This window comes from Aquarana catesbeiana, linkage group LG09 (genome assembly GCF_042186555.1).
Source record: "Aquarana catesbeiana isolate 2022-GZ linkage group LG09, ASM4218655v1, whole genome shotgun sequence".
Taxonomy (NCBI): domain Eukaryota; kingdom Metazoa; phylum Chordata; class Amphibia; order Anura; family Ranidae; genus Aquarana; species Aquarana catesbeiana.
The window spans coordinates 45,176,173-45,202,926 of NC_133332.1; the positions used below are offsets into that span (position 1 = coordinate 45,176,173).

Here is a 26,754-nt window from a genome sequence, read left to right on the forward strand (position 1 = left end):
AGTGTTGGTGGTCTAACTGACAATTTTTCTTAAAGGAGCCTCCTCCTGGTTTTGAAATTCAGCCAGTAGGCTTAGTATAGCAATCTAATAAATAAGGACGTGGCTCCTTTAAAAAAAATGCTTACATTCTTACAGTCCTATGGCTTAAAGCAAAGCTCCTCCCACATTTTGTACTCCTCCCCATCCAGCACTAAACTGTACACTTGTAATGGATTGGCATAAATGGCTCAGAGCCATTTTTAAAAAGGGTGACCAGGCTTTTGTTGCAATGGTTACCAGATCTTCTGACAGGGTTTGAATGAGCAGTTATTCCTGTTTTTCAGAGTATGGGGCCCCTTACATTGGTGGTCAGTATGGGGCCCCTTATATTGGTGGTCAGTATGGAGCCCCTTATATTGGTGGTCAGTATGGGGCCCCGCCCCCGCCCTTTATATTGGTTTCTATGGGGCCCCATACTGCCCACCAATACAAGGGGCCCCAATGCAGACTACCAATATTAGGGGCCCCTTGTATTGGTAATACGATCGCACACCTGACATCCGCTGTCACATCACAGACATCCGAGTTCTGTCACACTGTCCTGTCTCAACTATCTCAATTAAGTTATTTGGAGGATAAAAAAAAACAACGAGCCTTCAGCCGCGCCCCCTCATGGAGATTGGACAAGGTCTCGCACGAGGCGGATGTTTACACTCAAATATGTCGGAGGGGGGCGGGGCTATCTGGCTGTGCGGGAGAAACGAACCGAAAGACAGAAGCTTACAGGAGGAGCGGCGTGTACCGGGCTGGAGGAGGAGGAGCACCGGGCGGGTGTACGAGCACAGAGCCCGGCCCTGCACGGTGTGTGAGAGAATACTCTTATGTGTTATGGAGGAGAAGGGGGTTATAGAGGATGTGGGGTGTATTGGGGGGGGGGGGTTATAGAGGATGTGGGGTGTTTTGGGGGGGGGTTATAGAGGATGTGGGGTGTATTGGGGGGGGGGGGTATAGAGGATGGGGGGTGTATTGGGGGGAGGTATAGAGGATGTGGGTTGAATGAGGGGGTATAGAGGATGGGGAGGGTATAGAGGATGTGAGGTGTATGGGGGGGGGGGGGGGGGGTTATAGAGGATGTGGGGTGTATTGGGGGGGGGGTATAGAGGATGTGGGTTGAATGAGGGGGTATAGAGGATGTGAGGTGTATGGGGGGGTGTTATAGAGGATGTGGGGTGTATGGGGGGGGGTATAGAGGATGTGGGGTGTATGGGGGGGTATAGAGGATGTGGGGTGCATGGGGGGGTATAGAGGATGTGGGTTGAATGAGGGGGTATAGAGGATGTGAGGTGTATGGGGGGGTGTTATAGAGGATGTGGGGTGTATGGGGGGGGGTATAGAGGATGTGGGGTGTATTGGGGGGGTATAGAGGATGTGGGGTGTATTGGGGGTTATAGAGGATGGGGGGGTATAGAGGATGTGGGGTGTATGGGGGGGTATAGAGGATGTGGGGTGTATGGGGGGGTATAGAGGATGTGGGTTGAATGAGGGGGTATAGAGGATGTGAGGTGTATGGGGGGGGGGTTATAGAGGATGTGGGGTGTATTGGGGGGGGGGGGTATAGAGGATGTGGGTTGAATGAGGGGGTATAGAGGATGTGAGGTGTATGGGGGGGTGTTATAGAGGATGGGGGGGTATAGAGGATGTGGGGTGTATTGGGGGGGTATAGAGGATGTGGGGTGTATTGGGGGTTATAGAGGATGGGGGGGTATAGAGGATGTGGGGTGTATGGGGGGGTATAGAGGATGTGGGGTGTATGGGGGGGTATAGAGGATGTGGGGTGTATGGGGGGGTATAGAGGATGTGGGGTGTATTGGGGGGGGGTATAGAGGATGTGGGGTGTATTGGGGGGAGGTATAGAGGATGTGGGTTTAATGAGGGGGTATAGAGGATGGGGAGGGTATAGAGGATGTGGGGCGTATTGGCGGGGGTTATAGAGGATGTGGGTTGTATGGGGGGGAGGTATAGAGGATGTGGGGTGTATGGGGGGGAGGTATAGAGGATGTGGGGTGTATTGGGGGGGAGGTATAGAGAATGTGGGGTGTATTGGGGGGAGGTATAGAGGATGTGGGGTGTATTGGGGGGAGGTATGGAGGATGTGGGGTGTATTGGGGGGAGGTATAGAGGATGTGGGTTTAATGAGGGGGTATAGAGGATGGGGAGGGTATAGAGGATGTGGGGCGTATTGGCGGGGGTTATAGAGGATGTGGGTTGTATGGGGGGGAGGTATAGAGAATGTGGGGTGTATTGGGGGGAGGTTTAGAGGATGTGGGGTGTATTGGGGGGAGGTTTAGAGGATGTGGGGTGTATTGGGGGGAGGTTTAGAGGATGTGGGGTGTATTGGGGGGAGGTTTAGAGGATGTGGGGTGTATTGGGGGGAGGTTTAGAGGATGTGGGGTGTATTGGGGGGAGGTATAGAGGATGTGGGGTGTATTGGGGGGAGGTATAGAGGATGTGGGGTGTATTGGGGGGAGGTATAGAGGATGTGGGGTGTATTGGGGGGAGGTATAGAGGATGTGGGGTGTATTGGGGGGAGGTATAGAGGATGTGGGGTGTATTGGGGGGAGGTATAGAGGATGTGGGGTGTATTGGGGGGAGGTATAGAGGATGTGGGGTGTATTGGGGGGAGGTATAGAGGATGTGGGGTGTATTGGGGGGAGGTATAGAGGATTTGGGGGGGTATAGAGGATGTGGGGTGTATTGGGGAGTTATAGAGGATGGGGGGTGTATTGGGGGGGGGGGGTATAGAGGATGTGGGTTGAATGAGGGGGTATAGAGGATGGGGAGGGTATAGAGGATGTGAGGTGTATGGGGGGGGGTTATAGAGGATGGGGGGGTATAGAGGATGTGGGGTGTATTGGGGGTTATAGAGGATGGGGGGTATAGAGGATGTGGGGTGTATTGGGGGTTATAGAGGATGGGGGGGTATAGAGGATGTGGGGTGTATTGGGGGGGTATAGAGGATGTGGGGTGTATTGGGGGGGTATAGAGGATGTGGGGCGTATTGGCGGGGGTTATAGAGGATGTGGGGCGTATTGGGGGGAGGTATAGAGGATGTGGGGCGTATTGAGGGGAGGTATAGAGGATGTGGGGTGTATTGAGGGGAGGTATAGAGGATGTGGGGTGTATTGGGGGGAGGTATAGAGGATGTGGGGTGTATTGGGGGGTATAGAGGATGTGGGGTGTATTGGGGGGTATAGAGGATGTGGGGTGTATGGGGGGGTATAGAGGATGTGGGGTGTATGGGGGGGTATAGAGGATGTGGGGTGTATGGGGGGGTATAGAGGATGTGGGGTGTATGGGGGGGTATAGAGGATGTGGGGTGTATGGGGGGGTATAGAGGATGTGGGGTGTATGGGGGGGTATAGAGGATGTGGGGTGTATGGGGGGGTATAGAGGATGTGGGGTGTATGGGGGGGTATAGAGGATGTGGGGTGTATGGGGGGGGTATAGAGGATGTGGGGTCTATGGGGGGGGTATAGAGGATGTGGGGTGTATGGGGGGGTATAGAGGATCTGGGGTCTATGGGGGGGGTATAGAGGATGTGGGGTGTATGGGGGGGGGTATAGAGGATTTGGGGTGTATGGGGGGGGTATAGAGGATGTGGGGTGTATAGGGGGGGTATAGAGGATGTGGGGTGTATTGGGGGGAGGTATAGAGGATGTGGGGTGTATTGGGGGGGTATAGAGGATGTGGGGTGTATTGGGGGTTATAGAGGATGGGGGGGTATAGAGGATGTGGGGTGTATGGGGGGGTATAGAGGATGTGGGGTGTATGGGGGGGTATAGAGGATGTGGGGTGTATTGGGGGGGGGTATAGAGGATGTGGGGTGTATTGGGGGGGTATAGAGGATGTGGGGTGTATTGGGGGGAGGTATAGAGGATGTGGGTTTAATGAGGGGGTATAGAGGATGGGGAGGGTATAGAGGATGTGGGGTGTATTGGGGGGGTATAGAGGATGTGGGGCGTATTGGCGGGGGTTATAGAGGATGTGGGGCGTATTGGGGGGAGGTATAGAGGATGTGGGGCGTATTGAGGGGAGGTATAGAGGATGTGGGGTGTATTGAGGGGAGGTATAGAGGATGTGGGGTGTATTGGGGGGAGGTATAGAGGATGTGGGGTGTATTGGGGGGGTATAGAGGATGTGGGGTGTATGGGGGGGGTATAGAGGATGTGGGGTGTATGGGGGGGGTATAGAGGATGTGGGGTGTATGGGGGGGGTATAGAGGATGTGGGGTGTATGGGGGGGGGGTATAGAGGATGTGGGGTCTATGGGGGGGGTATAGAGGATCTGGGGTGTATTGGGGGGAGGTATAGAGGATGTGGGGTGTATTGGGGGGGTATAGAGGATGTGGGGTGTATTGGGGGTTATAGAGGATGGGGGGGTATAGAGGATGTGGGGTGTATGGGGGGGTATAGAGGATGTGGGGTGTATTGGGGGGGGGTATAGAGGATGTGGGGTGTATTGGGGGGGGGTATAGAGGATGTGGGGTGTATTGGGGGGGGGTATAGAGGATGTGGGGTGTATTGGGGGGAGGTATAGAGGATGTGGGTTTAATGAGGGGGTATAGAGGATGGGGAGGGTATAGAGGATGTGGGGTGTATTGGGGGGAGGTTTAGAGGATGTGGGGTGTATTGGGGGGAGGTATAGAGGATGTGGGGTGTATTGGGGGGAGGTATAGAGGATGTGGGGTGTATTGGGGGGAGGTATAGAGGATGTGGGGTGTATTGGGGGGAGGTATAGAGAATGTGGGGTGTATTGGGGGGAGGTATAGAGGATGTGGGGTGTATTGGGGGGGTTATAGAGGATGTGGGGTGTATGATGGGGGGGTTATAGAGGATGTGGGGTGTATTGGGGGGTTATAGAGGATGGGGGGTGTATTGGGGGGGGGGGGGTATAGAGGATGTGGGTTGAATGAGGGGGTATAGAGGATGGGGAGGGTATAGAGGATGTGAGGTGTATGGGGGGGGGGTTATAGAGGATGTGGGGGGTATAGAGGATGTGGGATGTATTGGGGGGTGGTATAGAGGATGTGGGGTGTATTGGGGGTTATAGAGGATGGGGGGGTATAGAGGATGTGGGGTGTATTGGGGGGGTATAGAGGATGTGGGGTGTATTGGGGGGGTATAGAGGATGTGGGGTGTATTGGGGGGGTATAGAGGATGTGGGGTGTATTGGGGGGGTATAGAGGATGTGGGGCGTATTGGCGGGGGTTATAGAGGATGTGGGGCGTATTGGGGGGAGGTATAGAGGATGTGGGGCGTATTGAGGGGAGGTATAGAGGATGTGGGGCGTATTGAGGGGAGGTATAGAGGATGTGGGGTGTATTGAGGGGAGGTATAGGGGATGTGGGGTGTATTGGGGGGAGGTATAGAGGATGTGGGGTGTATTGGGGGGAGGTATAGAGGATGTGGGGTGTATTGGGGGGAGGTATAGAGGATGTGGGGTGTATGGGGGGGGTATAGAGGATGTGGGGTGTATGGGGGGGGGTATAGAGGATGTGGGGTGTATGGGGGGGGTATAGAGGATGGGGGGGGTATAGAGGATGTGGGGTGTATGGGGGGGGTATAGAGGATGTGGGGTGTATGGGGGGGGTATAGAGGATGTGGGGTGTATGGGGGGGGTATAGAGGATGTGGGGTGTATGGGGGGGGGTATAGAGGATGTGGGGTGTATGGGGGGGGTATAGAGGATGTGGGGTGTATGGGGGGGGTATAGAGGATGTGGGGTGTATGGGGGGGGGGGTATAGAGGATGTGGGGTGTATTGGGGGGGGTATAGAGGATGTGGGGTGTATTGGGGGGAGGTATAGAGGATGTGGGTTTAATGAGGGGGTATAGAGGATGGGGAGGGTATAGAGGATGGGGAGGGTATAGAGGATGTGGGGCGTATTGGCGGGGGTTATAGAGGATGTGGGGCGTATTGGCGGGGGTTATAGAGGATGTGGGGTGTATTGGGGGGGGGTATAGAGGATGTGGGGTGTATTGGGGAGGTATAGAGGATGTGGGGTGTATTGGGGGGAGGTATAGAGGATGTGGGGTGTATTGGGGGGGTATAGAGGATGTGGGGTGTATTGGGGGGGTATAGAGGATGTGGGGTGTATTGGGGGGAGGTATAGAGGATGTGGGGTGTATTGGGGGGAGGTATAGAGGATGTGGGGTGTATTGGGGGGAGGTATAGAGGATGTGGGGTGTATTGGGGGGGGGTATAGAGGATGTGGGGTGTATTGGGGGGAGGTATAGAGGATGTGGGGTGTATTGGGGGGGTATAGAGGATGTGGGGTGTATTGGGGGGAGGTATAGAGGATGTGGGGTGTATTGGGGGGGTATAGAGGATGTGGGGTGTATTGGGGGGAGGTATAGAGGATGGGCGGGGTTATATAGGATGTGGATTGTATGGGGGGGTATAGAGGCTGGGCGGTGTAGACAATGCAGAGTGACGGTCTTCTCTTGAGCCACTTTTAGTTACCCCTCTATCTCCGTCACAGCCGGTGACCATGTCTAGTACTTCCAGGAATGGTGGATCATGTGATGGTGCTCGGGTCTAGCAGCCAATCGTTTTGCCTGAACACTGTTACATGATCAGTGAAGTGGCTCTGTAGCTCCCCCCAGTGGCAGAGTTGGGGAAGTGAGTATCGGTAGGGTGATTCTAGACTGTAATTCTGTCATTGTGTCCTGTGGGGGCAGAAAACTGCAGACCTAATAGAGGAAATGAGGGTCAGAGAGTGAGGACAGGATGCATTTGGCTGTGGATATGCTGTAGATCAGTGGTCATCAACCCTGTCCTCAGGACCCACTAACAGGCCAGGTTTTATGTATTACCTTGGGGAGATGCAGACTAGAATACGGCAATCACTGAGCAGCAAATGATATCACCTGTGATGTATTTCAGTTATCTTGCAAACCTGGCCTGTTAGTGGGTCCTGAGGACAGGGTTGATGACCACTGCTGTAGAAGACAAATGGAATCTGGAAACATGAAAGTAGTAGAGATCAATCCACCACTCTAATCATTGTACCCTCTACAGACTGCTGAGGTCGGAGGACCACAGGTTGGGCACCTGGGCTGTATATATGATCGGTATCCAGCACTAGAATGCAGGTCACACTATGTGACTTCCATTATCCTGTGTGCAGGTTCTCTCCTAGTTCCAGCAGCTTTTTCATTTATCGTTACAAACCTGATTATTATTGTACAACATTGTGGATCCCATTACTGACCTCATTCCCTCCTGCGCCTCGCTGCTAATACCTCTTACTGACTTTTATTTTCTTTAATCACACAGGTGTAATTTTACATGCAAAGGAATCTTAACGTAAGGTGATCTGACTGCTGTAAATGTTGAACCCAAGCATTGAAGAAATGTATCGGGCATAGGTAAGTGTGACCATTAACCACTTCAGTACCAGGCACTTTTACTCCCTTTCCTGCCAAGGCCAATTTTCAGCTTTCAGCTGTCGCAATTACTCAGTCATGCAAAGCTGTACCCAAACTCAATTTTTCTCTCTTCTTTTTTTTTTTTTTTTAAAGACAAATGGAGCTTTTTTTTTTAGCGGTATTTAATCACCACTGGGGTTTTTATTTTATGCTAAACAAATGAAAAAAGACTGAAAGTTTTGGTTAAAAAACAAAACCGTTTTCGCAAATAGGTATTTTTTTTTCTTCCCTGATGGGTGCTGGTGGATCTGCACTGATGAGAGTGTTAATTAAATTGATGAAATTAAAGAAGAACTCCATCTTTCCACACAGGCATTCTATTCTGTCTGTGAATACAAAGCATCCTCTGATTGGCCAGAGAGGCGGGCTGATGTCAAAACCTCTGACTTGGCCAATCAGAGAAAAAGCTTTGTATTCACTGTAGGGCTGCAACTAACGATTATTTTCATAATCGATTAGTTGGCCGATTATTGTTTCGATTAATCTGTTAATAACCTTGAAAGAAAGTGTGGTGTATAATTTAGTTAATATGTAATGTTTTAAAAAAAGGTAAATTTATTTTTAAATATCTCTATGCAATGGTAAATATAAATAACCAACTATATGGTTAGGGAGCAAAATATCTAATCCACTGAGAATAACAGACAGAAGAGATATACTGTATATACTATTAGAGGAGAGATACATTTTTTTTTTTTTTGGCCAATTTGTTGTTGGGCAGATTAAAAAATGCATTACATGCTTTTCCATTGAAATATATTGAACCAAAAAAGCATAGTTTTGCATTAAAAAAAAAAAAGTCCCTGACCCTTTCGAAATACGCAGCTGCTGAAAAAAGCATAGATATGAACGTGTCCCATAGGAAACCATGTAAATGAACTGTAGTGTGTTACTGCAAAAAGCACCAAAAAACAAAGATGTGAACCAGGTCTAAGACATTTAGTAACATAATGGGGTTAAAAAACGAAAATTAGCCCTTTATAGTACAAAAAAGAAGATAATCACTATTTTTTTTTTTTAACTGTAGAATGTAATATTTACAGTAGCGATTATTTGCTCTTTTTGTACTATAAAGGGCTAATTTTAGTTTCTTTTTTAACCCCATTATGTTACTGACCGATTAATCGATTATGAAAATAGTAATCGATTAATTTCATAATCGATTAGTTGTCGATTAATCGATTAGTTGTTTCAGCCCTAGCTGCAATGAACGATTATTTTCATAATTGATTAGTTGGCCGATTTATTGTGTCGATTAATTGGTTAATAACCTTAAAAACAAGTGTGATGTATAATTTAGTTAATATGTAAAGTTTTAAAAGAAAGCAATTTTATTCTCAAATATCTCTATGCAGTGGTAAATATAAATAACCAACTATATGGTTAGGGAGCAAAATATCGAATCCACTCTGAGAATAACAGACAGAAGAGATGTACTGTATGTACTATTAGAGGAGATGTACTGTATGTACTATTAGAGGAGATGTACTATTAGAGGAGATGTACTGTATGTACTATTAGAGGAGATGTACTGTATTAGCTATTAGAGGGTGAATCTGGTAAATATAATCAGACTCAGAGATCAAATTTTTTTAATAAAAAACAATGTCTTACTTCAAAAAAAATGTCATTTTAAGAACGTTCATTCGATTTTCTAATCGTTAGTGGGGTCAAATCGACGTTCGTTTTCAACCACAGTGACGGGAAAATTTAGAAATAGAAAACTTCTTGGTGAAAGGAATTTTCAGACAGTGTATGTAGTTTTTATTCAGAAATGACATTCATTTTAAAAACAGAATGTTAAAAACAAGTGAAAATTTCAAACAACATTCTTTCACTCATTGAATGTACAAAGATTTTTCCTCTGAATATTCTCGTCTGAAAATTGATCCATGTGCAGCATAAGGCCATCTATGCAGTTTGCTTTTACGTTTAGTAACATAATGGGGTTAAAAAAAACGAAAATTAGCCCTTTATAGTACAAAAAAAGCAGATAATCACTACTGTAAGGGGTTCATTTTTTTTTAGTGTAGAACTGTGAAAGTAATATTTACAGTAGCGATGATTTGCTCTTTTTGTACTATAAAGGGCTCATTTTAGTTTTTTTTAACCCCATTATGTTACTGGCTGATCGATTATGAAAATAGTAATCGATTAATTTCATAATCGATTAGTTGTTTCAGCCCTAATTCACTGATAGTATACATTGCTCTGAACGGCACAGTGGTAGTCTCCCTGTGTTCCCGGGTATGAGATTGGAAGTCTTGGTTCAAACCCAAAACACCGTGCGGTATGCTGTGTGTGCCTGCAGCTATGTACAGTTTATACCGCACATCCAGCTGCCTCACAGGTTAGGGAGGGACATTGTTTGGGCCAAGCTGGCCCAAACTAACTATGTAAAGTGTGCGGAAAGGTGGAGTTCTTCTTTAACACCAGTACTGGAGATTTTAGTTGACTAAAATATTACTAAAACTTAGAGCTGCACGATTAATCGTCAAGAATAGTTATCGCGATTCTTTCCTTGTTGCGATCTTGATAAAAGTGCTTTTCATAGTGATTGCAGCCTGGGCTCGCACAGGAGCGGTGCAGCAAACTGCATGCAATTTGGACAGATATTGCACAGCATTACTGTTCAAGCTGCATGCGATTCTTTGCAGTGCGATTTACACCTATTCGTGGGCGCAAATCACATCCCAAAGTATTGGTTATCGTGAAAATACTCGGTGTCGGTACATCCCCACTGAAGGGTTACAATTAATGCCTCACAAGTAATTGGTTGCTGCAGAACTGCCTTTTGGGGGTTAGTTTCCAGGATCCTGTCACTTCAGATCTGGTACAGACCACACATGTAGGACAAAAAAAAATTAAAATGTGTAATAAAAATTAATTCTTGAAACAAATGTTTGAGATATTAAAGTGGTTCTAGAAGGAGAATGTTTTTTTACCAGAATGCATTTTATACATTTAAAGTGGTTGTAAACCCAATAAAAAAAAAATACTAGCTCATTTATGAAGCACTTGCCTTAGATTGAAGGTGTTGCAGCGGTCCCCGCACACCGCTGTGACCGGCGACCTGTCTCCTGCAGTTATTTATGGGTTCGCGGGCTCCGGCGCTGCGATTGGCCGGAGCCGTGATGACGTCACTCCAGCGCATGCACGCCGGAGCTGCCGTCACGGCACAGACCATTTAGAAACTGCACGACCGTGCCCTTTCTTCAGTGCGCTTGAGCTGATGACGGCGCAAGCGTATATGCTAAATGTCTCCTAAACCGTCCAGGTTTAGGAGATATTCACAGTACCTACAGGTAAGCCTTATTATAGGCTTACCTGTAGGTACAAGTGGTGTAATGGGGTTTACAACCACTTTTAAAGTTTTTAAAAAAAAAAAAAACCTTCTGTATGCAGCTGTCCCCCTTTACTCACCTGAGCCAGTCTTGATCCAGTGATGTGCATGAGAGCAGCGGCTCTGTCTGTTCTCTCCCTCCTCGTTTGCTTAGACACAGCAGTGGGGAGGCATTGTCCCTCTACTGTCAATCGCAGCCGGGGGGGGGGGGGGTGCAAGCTGCGCTCTGTGCTGTGTGACTATGGACACACAACCGGCTCAGGAGCGAGCACGCATGAGTGCCCCCATAGCATAACTATGTTGAGAGGTACTACTACAGTGTGTACAATATGACTGTATTAAAATGTTGTGAAGCCATTCCGCCAGCAGGTGTCACTGTTGTATTCAGATTTTAAAAGAGAGCAAAAACCGGGTCACTGCCCCGAATGTTTGTATGTTGGATATTCTAAGTATTTTGGTGTTTTTTGTTTTGTTTTTAACCACAAATTTGGTATATTGTTTGTCAGCACCGGTTGCTTTTACTATAGGTAACATTGTGGCAAGCATCTGCTTTGTTTAGCTTACAAGCATTAAAGGGGTTGTAAAGTTATTTTTTTTTTTTAAATAACAAACATGTTATACTGACCTTCACTGTGCAGCTCGTTCTGCGCAGAGTGGCCCCGAACCTGGTCTTCTGGGGTCCCTCGGCGGCTGTTTCAGCTCCTCCCCGCAAGCATTTACCACCTTCATGCGAGCTCCCTCGCACGGTGGTGAGTGCTTGCGGGCGCGCTCCCGTGATACAGCCGGCGGCTATAGCCGCTCGCTGTATCACTCGGCCCCGCCCCCCGGCGCGCCGCGTCATCGGATGTGATTGACAGCAGCGCGAGACAATGGCTGCGCTGCTTTCAATCCATCCACTGCAGCCAATCAGCGACCAGGCTGAGCTGCAATGAAGCTGACGAGGACGAGGAGCGAAGATTCGAGGCGTCAGGTAAGTAAAACGGGGGGCCTGGGGGCAGCGGTACTGTCAAAAGTTTTTTCACCTTAATGCATAGAATGCATTAAGGTGAAAAAATGTTTACCTTTACAACCCCTTTAAAATCTGTTGAGCAGATCAAGGCAGCCTACCGCTGTCATCACTGGAAAATCTAGAACTTGCTGCTGGCAACCTTTTCTCAATTTAAAATTTATGTCTACCTTTTTATACTATGTTAGGCCTCGTTCACATCGGTATACTTTAGGGTACACATGGGCAAGGGCTGTCTCTGCCTGCATGGGGGGTGTTTGCCTGTGCAGATGCGTGTTAAGGACATGCACCCACACGGATGTCAAATTGGGTACATCGTCTGTGTCTATGCAGCCATTGCATCCCAATTGACATGAATGGGACTTCCTGCACATGGATGCATGGGACACCTGTGCAGGCAAATACAGCCCCCACACAGGCACAGGTGTATGCTGAAGTACACCCGTATGTACAGGGTCTAGGGGTCCTTCTGCTCAGCTGTCCAGTCACTATTTACATTTTGTGTGGCTCCCCCCACACAGCCGCATCATTCACAGAAATCTGTGAATAAATAAACTACAAGTCCCGTCTGCCACCACGGTTCAGCAGGGGCTGGGTGAGATTTGATCCATGTATGGGCAGGCTGGTTGTACCCAAGTCGATTCATCATTTGACTTGGGTACAACCAGCCTGTTGGATTTTTTTTTTTTTTACATGTGCTTACTGCCGGTGGCTATAGCCACTAGCAGTAATCTGTGTGTTCTGCTGGCTGGGAGCCTCCCCATCAGCAGAACATTATAGCGCTGTGGGAACGATTCCCTTATCAACACCGATTTGTGTTGATGGGGGAATCCAAATGATTTTTAAATCTCAATTACATAATCTATGGGCTGCCTAAAGCCCAACTCTGGGCTAAATAATTTTTTTCTAATGTGGTTGGTTAAAGTGGTTGTAAAAAAAAAAAAGAGATGAGATGTTCCCTCATAACAGGTTAAACAGCACAGTGCTTGCACTGTCCAAGCTGTAAAAAACCTGGCTGATCCTGCCTGTTCCTGTGTGTACTGCTGAGCCCTGATTACCACAGTCAGTTTACATGCCTCCGTCATCCGCTGTCTCCCAGTCTCTCTATAGGCAAAACCTTTTTTTTTTTTCTCTCTCATTTTGGATAGAGCAAGGGAAGGTTATTACCCCTGTTTCGCTATCTGTGTGCCATTGGGGAGATTTCCCTTCACTTCCTGTTCCATAGCCAAACAGGAAGTGGGAGGAAATCCCTGCAAATTTAGGGAATCCTTTGTGGCCCCCCAGGTCACCAGAACTAGTGTTCTCATTGGAAGATTTCCCCTCTATTACTTTTCTGGGGACAACCCAAAATTTTCGAAACTTTCAATGATGATGGTAAACAGGACAAATGGAGAGGATGAATCTGCCTACAGGGGGCTACAGACAGCAATAAAAACCTGACAGATGTTCTAATCCCTCTCCACTCTATCCAAAAAAAAAAAAAAAAGTTTTGCCTTTTAGTTATACTTTAACCTATACAGTGCGGGCACAGCCCCAACGCATGGTACAAGAAAAAAAATTTGGCCAGAGTTCTGCTTTAGGACAACAGGAGCTGGTAAGTGGCCAATCTATCAGGTGGAGGCTTTTCTACTTGTGACCACACACCATCCGGGGGATGGATAGTGCATTTTGTGACTGATTGGACTTCAGTTTATCACCCTTTTGGACTATATTGCTTTTTTTTTTTTCTTTCTTTCAATATTTAAAGCGCAATTCTATTTGGACTATATTGCTTGTGCTGTGTGTGTCTCGTAGAAGAGTTGCTGCTCCATGGTTATACTGTGCATTTGTCTGATATGTTTTGTTATTTGGAATAGCGCAGTTTTACACTTTAAAAAAAATATAAAAAACAAGAAATAAGGTATGTAATGAAAAAAAAATTTAAAAAAAGGTATGTAATAAACAAATATAAATAAAATAAGGTATGTAAAAAGAGGTTTTAGTTAAAAATGTCATCATGTTAATGGGGGGGAAGTAAAGGTTTTTCACCTCATTCTATGCATTAAGGTGAAAAACCATCTGTGCTGCAGCTCTCACCCCCACCCCTCCCTTTTTTCTTTTTTGCCTGAATCCGACCCAAGTTGTGCCTGAGCGCAGAGGCTCCAGTCGCTGTGTCTCTCCTCATTGTACAGTTTGATAGCAGCCATTGGCTCCAATGGACTCATACATGGGCGCTTCTATGGAAAGCGGCTTCCCGTGGGAGCACTCGATAAAGAGAAGGGGCCTGGAGCACCAGCGGGGGGGGGGCACCCGAAGAGGAGGATCGGGACTGCTCTGTGCAAAATAATTGCGCAGAGCAGGTAAGTCTAGGCATGTTTATTAATCTTCATTTTAAAAAATGTAAGGTTTACTACAACTTTAAATTTCACCTTCAAAGATGTATTTTAATGTGGATACATTCCTGATGTATTTTGTGTGGAAGTGATCTGTGATAACTGTGCTGTACTTGGTGGCATTACAATTCTGACAAGTGCAGCTCCTCTTTTTTTTTTTTTTCTGCTGGTGTTCACTTTATGTTCAGATTTGTAGGGTGACGGGATGGAAGGAGATTTCCGTCGGGGTGATACATTTATTGGAGTGTAGATGCGGAGTCTCCAAGCTCTTTCATCAGACAGTTATTAAAATGTGATTGATGGAGCTCTGGTTATCATAAGTGGCTTGCTGCTCTAACCAGTTCAATGTGTGCTAATTTATGCAGCGTGGTGCTGATTTGTCAGAGTTGCAGATTCTCTTCCTTCTGGATTTTCTTTATAGCTACTGTATACTTCTCTGCAACCTGTCTGCTTCTATAAATGGAGGCCTGAACATTGGACTGAGCATTACCACCCCACTTCTTAGCTCTACCAGGCTGCCTACAGCGCTGACACCTCCACTACCAGTCTGGTATCTGGTCCTCAAAGGAGTTGTGCAAAAGATGATATAAGTATGGGTAGTGGAGCGGTTATGCTAGATGTATTAAAAAATAAAACGGTAGCATAACCTACAGCTAGCAGAACTGCTCTATCACCTATGATCATAATAACTTTTGCATAATTAGGCTGTTCTGAAAGTCTTAAAGTGATATTATAGCCTTGTTTAACCACTTAAGCCCTGGACCATTTTGCTGGCCAAAGACCAGAGCACTTTTTGCGATTCGGCACTGTGTCGATTTAACTGACAATTGCGCGGTCGTGCGACGTGGCTCCCAAACAAAATTGACGTTTTTGATTTTTTTTTCCCCCCACAAATAGAGCTTTCTTTTGGTGGTATTTGATCACCTCTGCGGTTTTTATTTTTTACTCCATAAACAAAAAAATAGCAACAATTTTGAAAAAAACGCATTATTTTTTGCTATAATAAATATCCCCCAAAAATATATTAAAAAAAAAAACATTTTTTTTTCTCGGTTTAGAAAAAAATCGCAATAAGCGTTTGATTGGTTTGCACAAAAGTTATAGCATCTACAAAATAGGGGATAGTTTTATAGCATTTTTATTAATTTTTTTTTCTTTTTTTTTTTTTTTTTTTACTAGTAATGGCAGCGATCAGCGATTTTTATCATGACTGCGACATCATGGCGGACACGTCGGACAAGTTTGGCGCAATTTTGGGACCATTCACATTTATACAGTGATCAGTGCGATTAAAATTGCATTGATTGCTGTGTAAATGTGACTGGCAGTGAAGAGGTTAACACTAGGTGGCGCTGTAGGGGTTAAGTGTGTCCTAGGGATGTTTTCTAACTGTAGAGGGGATGGGCTAGCTGTGACACATCACTGATCATAGCTCCCGATCACAGGGAGCAGAGATCAGTGACCATGTCACTAGGCAGAACGGGGAGATGCTTGTTTATATTAGCATCTCCCCGTTTTTCCTCTCCGTGAGACGATTGCAGGTATCCCCGCAGACATAGAGTCTGTGGGACCCACGACCCAACTCACGGAGCTCCTGGCCGCCACGCGCGTGATGGCACGGCGGCATATTCAAAGGGACGTACAGGTACGCCCATTTGCCCAGCCGTGCCATTCTGCCGATGTACATCGGCGTGCGCTTGTCAGGAACCGGTTTAAATAAAAAAAAATAACAAAAACGTTGCACTTACCTGCTCTGTGTAATTGTTTTACACAGAGCAGCCCCAATCCTCTTCTCAGGTCCCACGCCAGAGCTCCGACTTGCTCTGAGGGGCACTCAAGTAGGCACGCTCCCAACCCGCGGCTCTGCGTTTCCATTCACACATACGAGGCCGCGGCTCGGCCTCACCTCCTCCGTCTCCTGATTGGCTTTTGACAGCTGTCAATCACAGCCAGTGAGCCAATCAGGAGTGAGAGTCCCCGGAGAGGCAAGGCTCTTGTGGACATCACTGGATTGAGAGGGGGCTCAGGTTAGTATTGGGGGGGGGGGGGGGATGATGCACACAGGTGGTTCATGCATAGAATGCATGAAGGTAAAAACCTTTGTGCCGCCTTTACAACTACTTTAAAATTTACACAAATTGTAAGTGAGAGGAAATCCGTCCAAAGTGAGGAGATCCCTGGTTGTCGCCCATTTAGAGGATTTCCCCTCTTACTGCTCTGAGGACAACCCAAAATTTGGGGTTTTCTTTTATTTTCACTGTCAATGATAATCGTAAACAGAGAGGGAATCTCCCTAATGGGGGCAACGACGGCACTAGAAACCAGGTGTTCTAATCTACCTCCACTGTATCCAAAACTAAAAATAATTGTTTTTCCTTTTTAGTTATATTTTAATTTGGGGATCCAAAATATAAAAGTAGACTTTGATCCTTAAAGAGGAACTGCAGTCGGCTCAAATAATTTGTAATAAAAACATCTTTGCCAAAAAAAAAAAATTTTACTATCCAAAGTTAAAACGACAAGAGCAGAAGATTTAATAGATGGAAAGTTGAAAAAATGACTGAAGTATCACTTTAAAAATAAATTTAAAATTAGGGCTGAAACAACTGATCGAGATAATGGATTATAATAGTTGTCAGCCTTTTTCATTATCGATTTTTTTTTTTTTTTTTTTTTTTCCCTGCACACCAAATGCATTATTTGTTTATATGTCAGTATACACAGTGCAGCACACATACATGTCAGTACACCAATCATACATGTCAGTATACACAGTGCAGCACACATACAGCTTAGTACACCCTCCATACATCTCAGTAAATGCCTGAGAAGTTGTGAATGTGCGAGGAGCAATGCCTCATGGGACATGTAGTCCTGGGCATGAGAAGAAAGTGATTTAATGTGATTCTAAAGGCAGAAGTTTTTATACCTTCGTGTGGCAGATTGCTTACAAACCCTGACGAATCTGGATGACACGGCTCTGTGGGTGGAGCTACACCTAATTTTAAATAAAAACAAAAAAATACTTGGATTTCAGTGCATTTAAATTCCTACTTACTACAACATTAGTTATTTGCTCAATTAAAACTGGGAAAAATAAACAGTGGGTGGCTGATTGCTGAGCTCTGTTCAGTTTCCCCTCCTCTCCCCTTCCATCATCCAGTGTACATGAGGCCTACAACCTAAAGAAAAACTTGGTGAAAAAAAAAAAAATGTTTTCCCATACAGTGGGGCTTAACTGCCCATTTTGTCTAGGGGAGCACCAAAGGCTATACTTAACCGATCCTTCAATCCTCTGGAAAACGATACTCCTCCACGTCCATCAATGGACTGTTCCTGCCATCCTCTCGTCCAGAGCCAGTCTATGGGCATGATGATGTCAGGAACAGTCCATTCACAAGAACGCTAGCGTGAGGGGGGGCAGGAGCGGCAGGGACTGGTCTTGCTATTGGAGGATTGACAAATTAGGTGAGTATATCGTTGTTTCGTCAAGGAAAATATTTTCATCTATTAAATTAAAATACTAAAATATGACTAAAACTAAAATGGCATTTCAGTCAGAAGAGTATTACTAAAACGAAATTGAAATTTGACATCCAAATTAACACTGGAGTATAACTCTGCTCTCCTCACCCCTAGATAAAAATGAGCAGTTAACCCACATGGTGCGACCCAGATCTCTGTTAAGAGCCAATCACGTGGCTTTTTAACCATGTGATCGACTGTGTCCAATGACAGCCGGTCACATGTAAATGCAGAAGTGCCGTAATACGGCTTTCCTCACCTCACACTGGCAGTCCTCAGCCTTGTATAAGCAGAACCTTTAAAGTGGTTGTAAACCCTTACAGACCACTTTGACCTACAAGTAAGCCTAGATTAAGGCTTACCTGTAGGTCCAAGAAATATCTCCTAAACCTACACGGTTTAGGAAATATTTGCAAAAAGACAGGCACCGCTGTCTACGGTGCATAGGTGCACTGAGCATGCCGTTGCTAATGGCGATATGCCGTTAGAGGCGGCTCACGTGCGCATGCACGGGAGTGACATCATCGCGGCTCAGGCCAATCACAGCACCGGAGCCACAATACCCGGAAAGAAGATGGACGCTCCGTAGCAGAGGGGACAGCGGTGACATCGCAGGCTCCTGTGTCAGGTAAGTGACACATAATGGTCTCAAAACTTCGGATGGGTTACAGCCTTTTCTTTATTCTGGTTTTTGGAGAATGTTTCCCTTTGTCATTATATTTTCTCTCACAAAAGTTTGTACACCCCTCACATTTTTGCACATATTTTACTACATCTTTTCATGTGACAACACTGAAGAAATGACACTTTGCTACAATGTAAAGTAGTGAGTGTACAGCTTGTATAACAGTGTAAATTTGCTGTCCCCTCAAAATAACTCAACACACAGCCATTATGTGTAAAATATATATATCTCTATATCCCGTTTTTGACGTTTTACGTTTCCTTTCCTACCCTTGTAGGGTCTTGCTTTTTTAAATGAGTTGTGTCGAGTCAGAATGAGACCGGCCGGTAGAAGCCCGCCATCCCGGCGAAAGTCCAGGCCTCCAAGAAGAGTGACGCCACCTCCACCATCCCCAAGTAAGGATGGGATTTATACTGTATGTACATTACGTGGGTACTTACACCAGGTTAGCACTCCAGGTACCAATGGAGACTCACAGGAAGCCCTGAAGGGCCTGTATCGGTGGGTGATCAATAGGTGAAGGACTTTTCTTTTCTCACAAAAAACACATGCAGTACATCTCTGCAAAACATGCACGTTTTCCTATGTTTAACCCTTTTAAGGACCCTGCAATTACAAGGAAATACATTTTTTGAGTTGCCAGAAATGCACCCAGCTCCTAAGTCCTGTGGTGAGCTGACAACACACAGCTTTTTTTGTGGACTGAGTGGTGTCAGCCCTATCCTGTTGTCTTTTGCTAAACTGCTCAAACTCTTCCACTCTCCATATCTCTACACAATAGACACTAATTCTTCTGTAGTCCAAGATGAAAACCAGAAGGGCTAATTAGACTTAAGATAACACAGGAAATGTGCACAGGATAGCTCTGAATTTCTGACCTGATCAATGGGTATGTTTTTTGCATTTTGTCAAACGGATCTAATAAAATGCTGGTGTGCATAACAGACCAAAAGTAAGCAAATAAGAAAACTTTATTGCTAGCGTTTACATACACTTTAAAGTGGTTCTAAAAGCTGAAGATTTTTTATCTTCATGCATTCTAATGCATGAAGGTAAAAAATGTGTATTGCTTCACCTAATACTTACCTGAGCTCAATTGCGATCCAGTGATGTGCATGAGAGCCACTGCTCTCCCGGGTCTCTGCCTCCTCATTGGCTGAGAGATGGAAACAGGAGCCATTGAGGAGGGAGCGGAGGGCGATGCCGTGCCCCGTCTTGTGTGTCTTAGACGAGCGAGCACACGAGTGCCCCCATAGAAAGCTGCTTGCTGTGGAGGCACTCAGAAAAGAGGAGGAGCCAGGAGCCCCGGCAGGGAACCTAAAAAGAGGATCATTGTTGCACAGAGCAGGTAAGTATGGCACGTTTGTTATTTTTTTTTTAAACATAAAATATTTACCATTTTAATATAATTTTAAGTATCTTAAAAAAAAAATACAAATCTTTTTAGTAATTTGATAGTTTTACAATGCAGGGCCGGGGCCAAGCAGAGCAAGTGCCTCCCAAACAGAGGAAAGTTCATTTCTCAGGCAGAAATATTCTCAGCCTGGAATACAAGCAAGTGCAGGTGAGAGAAGTCTGTATGGAGTATACTTGTAGAATGCCATTTATGTGGCAAAGTATAGCAATCATAGCATTACTAGAGGTCAGTAATTGTATGCAATGCACAACTTTATATACCAAGTGAGTACCAGCCAGTATATACCCCCTTCTTCTTCTTCTTCTTTTTTTCTTTTTTTTTTTTTTTTTTTTTTTTTTTTTTATATTCAGTGCTGTGATAGTTGGACTGAATTACTCCATCATGTAACACTGTACCCAAATGACTTCAATTTTTTTTTTTCTATAGAAGAGGAAAAATACCAAACTTTGAAACAAAAATCATATGCTGTGACTGCTCATCACATTTCTTGAGGCCCTAAAGTACCAGAACAATACAAATACCCCCAAAATAGTTTGTTTAAGACGCCCTGTATATAGTGCAGCAGTCAAAGTTCAGGGGTCAGGTCTATGTAGTGCACAGGACAGCTTGCAGATCTCATTGGTCAGCAGTTAGTGCTTCTTTGTGGAGGTCAATGATGAGTGCACCTTTTTAAATGTTGGGGGGTCAATGGTGTGTGCCTAATTCTCTTAAGGGTTTTTTTTTTGTTTTGTTTTTATTTTGTTTCAACATACACTATATTGTCAAAAGTATTGGGACACCTGCCTTTATTGGCATCCCAGTCTTAGTCCGTAGGGTTCAATATTGAGTTGGTCCATCCTTTGCAGTTATAACAGCTTCAAATCTTCTGGGAAGGCTGTCCACAATTTGTGTCTATGGGAATGTTTGGCCATTCTTCCAGAAGCGTATTTGTGAGGTCAGGCACTGATGTTGAAGGCCCGGCTCGCCGTCTGTGCTCTAATTCATCCCAAAGGTGTACTATCGCGTTGAGGTCAGGACGCTGTGCAGGCCAGTCAAGTTCCTCCACCCCAAACTCACTCATCCATGTCTTTATGGATCTTGCTTTGTGCACTGGTGCGCAGTCATGTTGGAACAGGAAGGGGCCATCCCCAAACTGTTCCCACAAAGTTGGGAGCATGAAATTGTCCAAAATGTCTTGGTATGCTGACGCCTTAAGAGTTCCCTTCACTGGAAGTAAGAGGCCAAGCCCAAATCCTGAAAAATGACCCCACATCATAATCCCCCCTCCACCAAATGATTTGGACCAGTGCACAAAGTAAGGCCCATAAAGACATGGATAAGTGAGTTTGGGGTGGGGGAACTTGACTGGCCTGCACAGAGTCCTGGCCTCAACCCGATAGAACACCTTTGGGATGAATTAGAGCGGAGACACTGAGCCAGACCTTCTCGTCCAACATCTGTGCCTGACCTCACCTTCCTATAGACACACTCCTAAACCTTGTGGACAGCCTTCCCAGAAGAGTTGAAGCTGTTATAACTGCAAAGGGTGGGCCAACTCAATATTGAACCCTACGGACTAAGACTGGGATGGCATTAAAGTGGATGTAAACCCAATGTCATCCTTTCTAAACTACTGCCATAGGGGTTATCTATAAGGATATACATGCCTCCTGCGTGTATCTTTACCTGTTAAATGTCTCCCCTCTGTCTGTTATGAGACCCGAAAAACTGCATATTCTGTGGGTGGGTCTGTTGTCTGGAGCTCGGTGGGTGGAGTCGTGATGTCAGTAGACTCCCCGCCCACCTCTGCACTCCCCGCCCACCTCTGCACTCCCCGCCCACCTCTGCACTCCCCGCCCACCTCTGCACTCCCCGCCCACCTCTGCACTCCCCGCCCACCTCTGCACTCCCCGCCCACCTCTGCACTCCCCGCCCACCTCTGCACTCCCCGCCCACCTCTGCACTCCCCGCCCACCTCTGCACTCCCCGCCCACCTCTGCACTCCCCGCCCACCTCTGCACTCCCCGCCCACCTCTGCACTCCCCTTGTCAATATGCATTTTCTCCTGTGTATTTCTAACACTGAACTTCTGCTATGATCTCTAACATCCAGTGAAAAGACAGGAAAGTAACCACATGACTTCAGCATGCCAAATCATGCTGAGGTGTGGAACAGCCAATCCTTGCAGAGCTGCTGAAGAAAGGAGTGGGGGTGGGAATTAAAAAAATAATGCATGTCTTAGGCTAGTGCACGAGATATGTAAATCACCTGTCACTCACAGCAAGGGGGAGGATTTGACAAAGTATTTTTCTGTTTGTCAAGTTTTATCTCACTGAACAATAAAAGAGGATTGCTCAGAGCTGGATTAACGCTTTGTGGCAAGACTGGGCTCAAATGATAGGAAATCTTATACTCTACATTATGACATAAAAATAAAAAAAAATCTTAGTAATTTGGTCATTTTTTACAATGCAGGACCGGGGCCAAGCAGAGCAGGTACCTCCCAAACAGAAAGTACATTCCACAGACAGGCACGTACACGTCGTTATCGGCCTGGGACACGAGCGCTCATGGAGATAAGAAAATATCAAAAGTCAACGGACCTGTTAATAAGAAAAGCCCCCTTCGCCAGACTGGTGAGTGCTGTTGTTGGTTTATTCGCTGTGGACAGAGAGCTAGAAATGAGGTGGGTAATACACATACAAAACATTCTTAGGACCCTTTACACGAGTGGATCGATTGGGTCCACCTGTTAGTTTTAAGAGAGAGAGGAGAGGAGCAAGTTTTATGAGGAGCAGAGGCTTCCTCCTGGAATGGTATCTAGAGATCAGCCAGGAAATGAGTGGAGTGGGCAGAGGGAAAGTTTTGTTCTTACTTTGCTGTTATGTATCTGGGGCAAAAGTAACATTTTTTTTTTTATTTTTCCTGTTTATGCTTGTGCAGGTGAGAGAAGTGTGCATGGAGTATACTCGTGGCGTGCCATTCATGTGGCAAAGTTTAGCAATCATGGCATTACAAGAGGTCAGTATTGTATGCAATGTAGAACTTTATAATTCAATTACCAGCCAATAGAGCTACACGATTCTGGCCAAAATGAGAATCACAATTTTTTTGCTTAGAATAAAAAGATCACGATTCTCGCGACGTAAAATCTTTCACTATATACAAAAAAAAAAAAAATGGGCTAACTTTACTGGTTAGATTTTTTTTTTCTTTTTTTTTTTTTTTTTAATTCATTAAAGTAATTTTTTCCCAAAAAATTGCATTTGAAAGACCGCAACCACCATTTTATTCTCTAGGGTGTCTACTAAAAAATATATATGTTTGGGGGTTCTAAGTAATTTTCTAGCAAAAAAAAAATGATTTTAACTTGAAACCAACAAATGTCAGAAAAAGGTTTAGTGTTTAAGTGGTTAAACTTTTTTCACTTACACACCGAAGTCTATTCCATTGACAAATTGTTGCAATGTTTATACTTAGGTTCAACTGATAAAGAATGTTTCTTGGCAGACTGTCCGTTTTTTCTCTTCCTTTCTTTTGAGGGCTGTGGCTTCAGAAGAGCAGAGAGAATTCTTTGCATTTTTTTTTTTACAAAGCCATTTTTTGGGGTATTAATGCTTGGATAGTTTGACAATTACTCTATCATGCAACACTGTACCTAAATTAAAGTGATTGTAAAGACAGATATTTTATCTTACTGCATTAAGATAAAAGCCTTTCTGTGTACAGCAGCTCCCCCTTATACTTACCTGAGCCCATCTCTATCCAGCGATATTGCAGGAGTGTCTCAGCTGCCTGGGAATCCCCTCCTCATTGATTGAGACAGCGGCGAGGCGCCATTGGCAAAGTCAGTCAGCCAATGAGGAGAGAAAGGGGGCGAGGGCTGGGTCGCGGCTCCGTGTCTGAATGAACACGGTGCTGTGGCTCGGGTGCCCCCATAGCAAGCTGCTTGCTGTGGGGGCACTCAACAGGAGGGAGGGGCCAGGAGCACCAAAGAGGGACCCGAGAAGAGGAGGATCGGGGCTGCTCTGCAAAACCACTGCAGCAGAGCAGGGAAGTATAACATGTTTGCTATTTTTAACAAAGAAAACCCAGAGACTTTATAATCACTTTAATCCTCCTCCCCCCTATATAAGGTTTTAAAATTTTTGGTATTTTTTCCAATAAACACATATTCCGATTGCTTGGAGACCCGAAAGTGCCAGGACCGTAGGAGTTCCCCCAAAATTGTTTAGGAAATATTTAGTGCAGCAGTCAAAATTCAGGGGTCAGGACTATGTAGTGCACAGAACACCTTGCAGTGGTCAGCCGCTAGTCCTTCATTGGTGGGGATTGGTGGAGTGCATCTTTTAAATGTTGGGACTCAGTGATGTTTGTCTGCTTTAAATGTTTTGTGATCAGTGTTGAGTGCCTCATAACTATTGGTGGGACTGTTTTTTGTTTAACATTAATAGTCAGTTTCCCCCGTTTGTAGTCCAGTATGCCTGCTTTGTGATTGGTGTCAGTGGGAGCAGTGTTGCAAAGAAAAAGCAATTGGCGGTAGAAGCAGACAGGGAGGACTGTGAGTACATTTTTATGATTAGCCAGGCAATCACAAGACACAGAGCCCTCTCTTGATCCGGATTTTGCCTGTGATCTGATGACAGCTCGACCACAGGAATTGAAAGGGTGCACTGGCATGGTTGATTTCTGCAGCACTGTTTATCAATGTTGCTCCAGGAAATGTCATTCTGAAATTCGCTGGTTTGTTAACCACTTCAGCTCCAGAATGTTTACCCCCCCCCCCCCCCTTCATGACCAGGCCATTTATTGCGCTATGGCACTCCGTAGAGCTGGGCGATTTTTTTCTTTGCTTTTTTTTTTTTTTTTTTTTTATAGACACCGTGCCGGTCCTGAGGAGCTGCGGGCAGAAGTTTTTAGACGAGGCCGCGGCGTCTGGCCTCACGGACTAGGCCGAAGCCGCGGCCTCACCTAAAAACTCCTGCCCGCAGCTCCTCAGGAGCGGCGCAGTGTCTTGGTGAAAAAAAAAAAATCAATTTACTGAAAATTTGAATCAATTTGACCTCTCAACTCGATTCAAGATTCAAATCGATTTTTTTTTTCCCCAGCCCTAGCACTGCGTTCTATTAACCGTTAATTGCGCGGTCGTGCGACGCTGTACCCAAATAAAATGTATGTCCCCCCCACAAATAGTGCTTGATTTTTGTGGTATTTGATCACCTCTGTTTTTTTTTTTTTTGTTTTGTTTTTTTTTTTTTTGCGCTATAAACAGACAGACAACGTTTTTTGTTTGTTTTTTGTTTTTTTTTTTATATTTTTTACTTTCTGCTATAAAACCTACCCAATTAAAAAAAGAAATGTAATAAATCAAATGTATTCATCAATTTAGGCCAATATGTATTCTGCTTTATATTGTAGGTAAAAAAAAATCCCAATAAGCTTATATTAATTTGTGCAAAAGTTATAGCGTCTACAAACTATGGTATATATTTTTGGAAGGAGGGAGTGGACTGTCATTTACCACTGTGTATACTCCCACATGTGTGACTCTATAGTCACATGGGCTGCTCACATGTGATGGGGGGGGGGGGGGGGATGCTCAGCATAGAAACTCAATGAAAACTGAGCATGTGCAGAGTTGCCACTACAGCTGCAAAATCCCGAGCTGAATTGGGCAAATGAACAGAAGGTGGAAATAGAGAGAGAGCAGCAGGATCAACCAGGTTTTTGCAGAATGCATAAAACAAATCTCAGATTGAGTATGAACAGCATGTAATACACCATTTATTGATAGTTTTTCATGATGTGGGTTTAGTGACACTTTAAAGTCTCACTCAACCTTTTGCACCAAGTTACATCCATATTTATAGTGCAAATGGGACCCTGTCCATCTCCAGTGACAGCGTGCGTGTGGTGGTTTTTCTCCCACACAGCTGCTGTCTCTTTTTGAATTATGTTCGGCTGCACCCACACAACCACATTTTTCATTCACAAAATGAATGAACTAAAAGTCCTGTCTGCCACCATGGCATGATACAAGCTCTCCAACTGAAAGTCTGTACCTTGGTATGGACAAGGAGAAAAAGTCTGCAGAAGCCTGGTATTTAACTTGCAACCCACTGATTGCAGGTGCACTGCTACGCAATAAAATAAATGTACTTTTTTTTTTTTTCTGAAAATATGTGCATATATTACTATTTTTTTTTTTCTTTCTAAAAGATGGCTTTTAAAACCAAAGAAAAAAAGGTCTGGATGCAATACGACCTCTTCGCCTCTGCTGTCCCCTGCAATAATTTATTTCTGCCACTAGATGCCCTCAGTCTTCTAGGTTGAATGGCATCCAGTGTCCTTCAACCTGGAAGATTGAGCACATCCTGTGACTTCAGGTGTCACGGCACCCAACACCCCCCCCCCCACCCTTGGGGGGGGCATCGCCACAGTGCAATGATGCAGAGAATGGCGCTAAAATCTTGTGATGAAGATCTGACCAGCTTGTGTGTTTTTATTTTTGTTTTGAGCAGGCAGCTGAAGCTTTCCTTGTGCGACTCTTTGAAGATTCTTACCTCTGTTGTCTGCACGCCAAAAGGGTCACCCTCTTTGTCCAGGACATGCAGCTCGCTCGGCGGATTCGAGGAACACAGGAAGGACTGGGATAACTGCATTTTTCTTAAAGGCCTTCAAAGCCACCCATTTTAAATGTTTTGCCCTGTCTCAATTACCATGAACTTTACCAAGCCAGGGTCCTGATCTCTGAAGCAATACAACATGAAATTCCTTCATTTTACCCATTGGAGCCCTATGAGCTGCACACCAAGTGTTACACTTCTGTATCTAAGTGTATATATACAGTATAGTCACAACAAGATGTGGATCATTCCACTGCACTCAGGAGGCCTTTTTAATTTCTGTCTCTGGCTGTTATTAATATTATATTAAAATTTTCTATGTTTCTACATAAAA

General features: G+C 45.2%; 1 protein-coding gene across 2 annotated transcripts; it reads left to right on the forward strand.

The window, feature by feature from the left end:
* The first annotated feature begins 613 nt into the window (after positions 1-613).
* Positions 614-26,754, forward strand: LOC141107564 (histone H3-like centromeric protein A). 2 transcript variants are annotated; one of them, XM_073598399.1, is made up of 7 exons: positions 614-840; positions 7,316-7,407; positions 18,676-18,793; positions 19,870-19,962; positions 22,270-22,430; positions 22,738-22,815; positions 26,316-26,754. In XM_073598399.1, exons 3-7 carry the CDS (start codon positions 18,712-18,714, stop codon positions 26,448-26,450), a joined length of 549 nt encoding a protein of 182 aa, XP_073454500.1. In that variant the 5' UTR covers positions 614-840; positions 7,316-7,407; positions 18,676-18,711; the 3' UTR covers positions 26,451-26,754. The 2 variants fall into 2 exon arrangements, with proteins under 2 accessions (XP_073454500.1, XP_073454501.1); XM_073598400.1 differs by lacking the exon at positions 19,870-19,962 and having other exon boundaries at positions 656-840.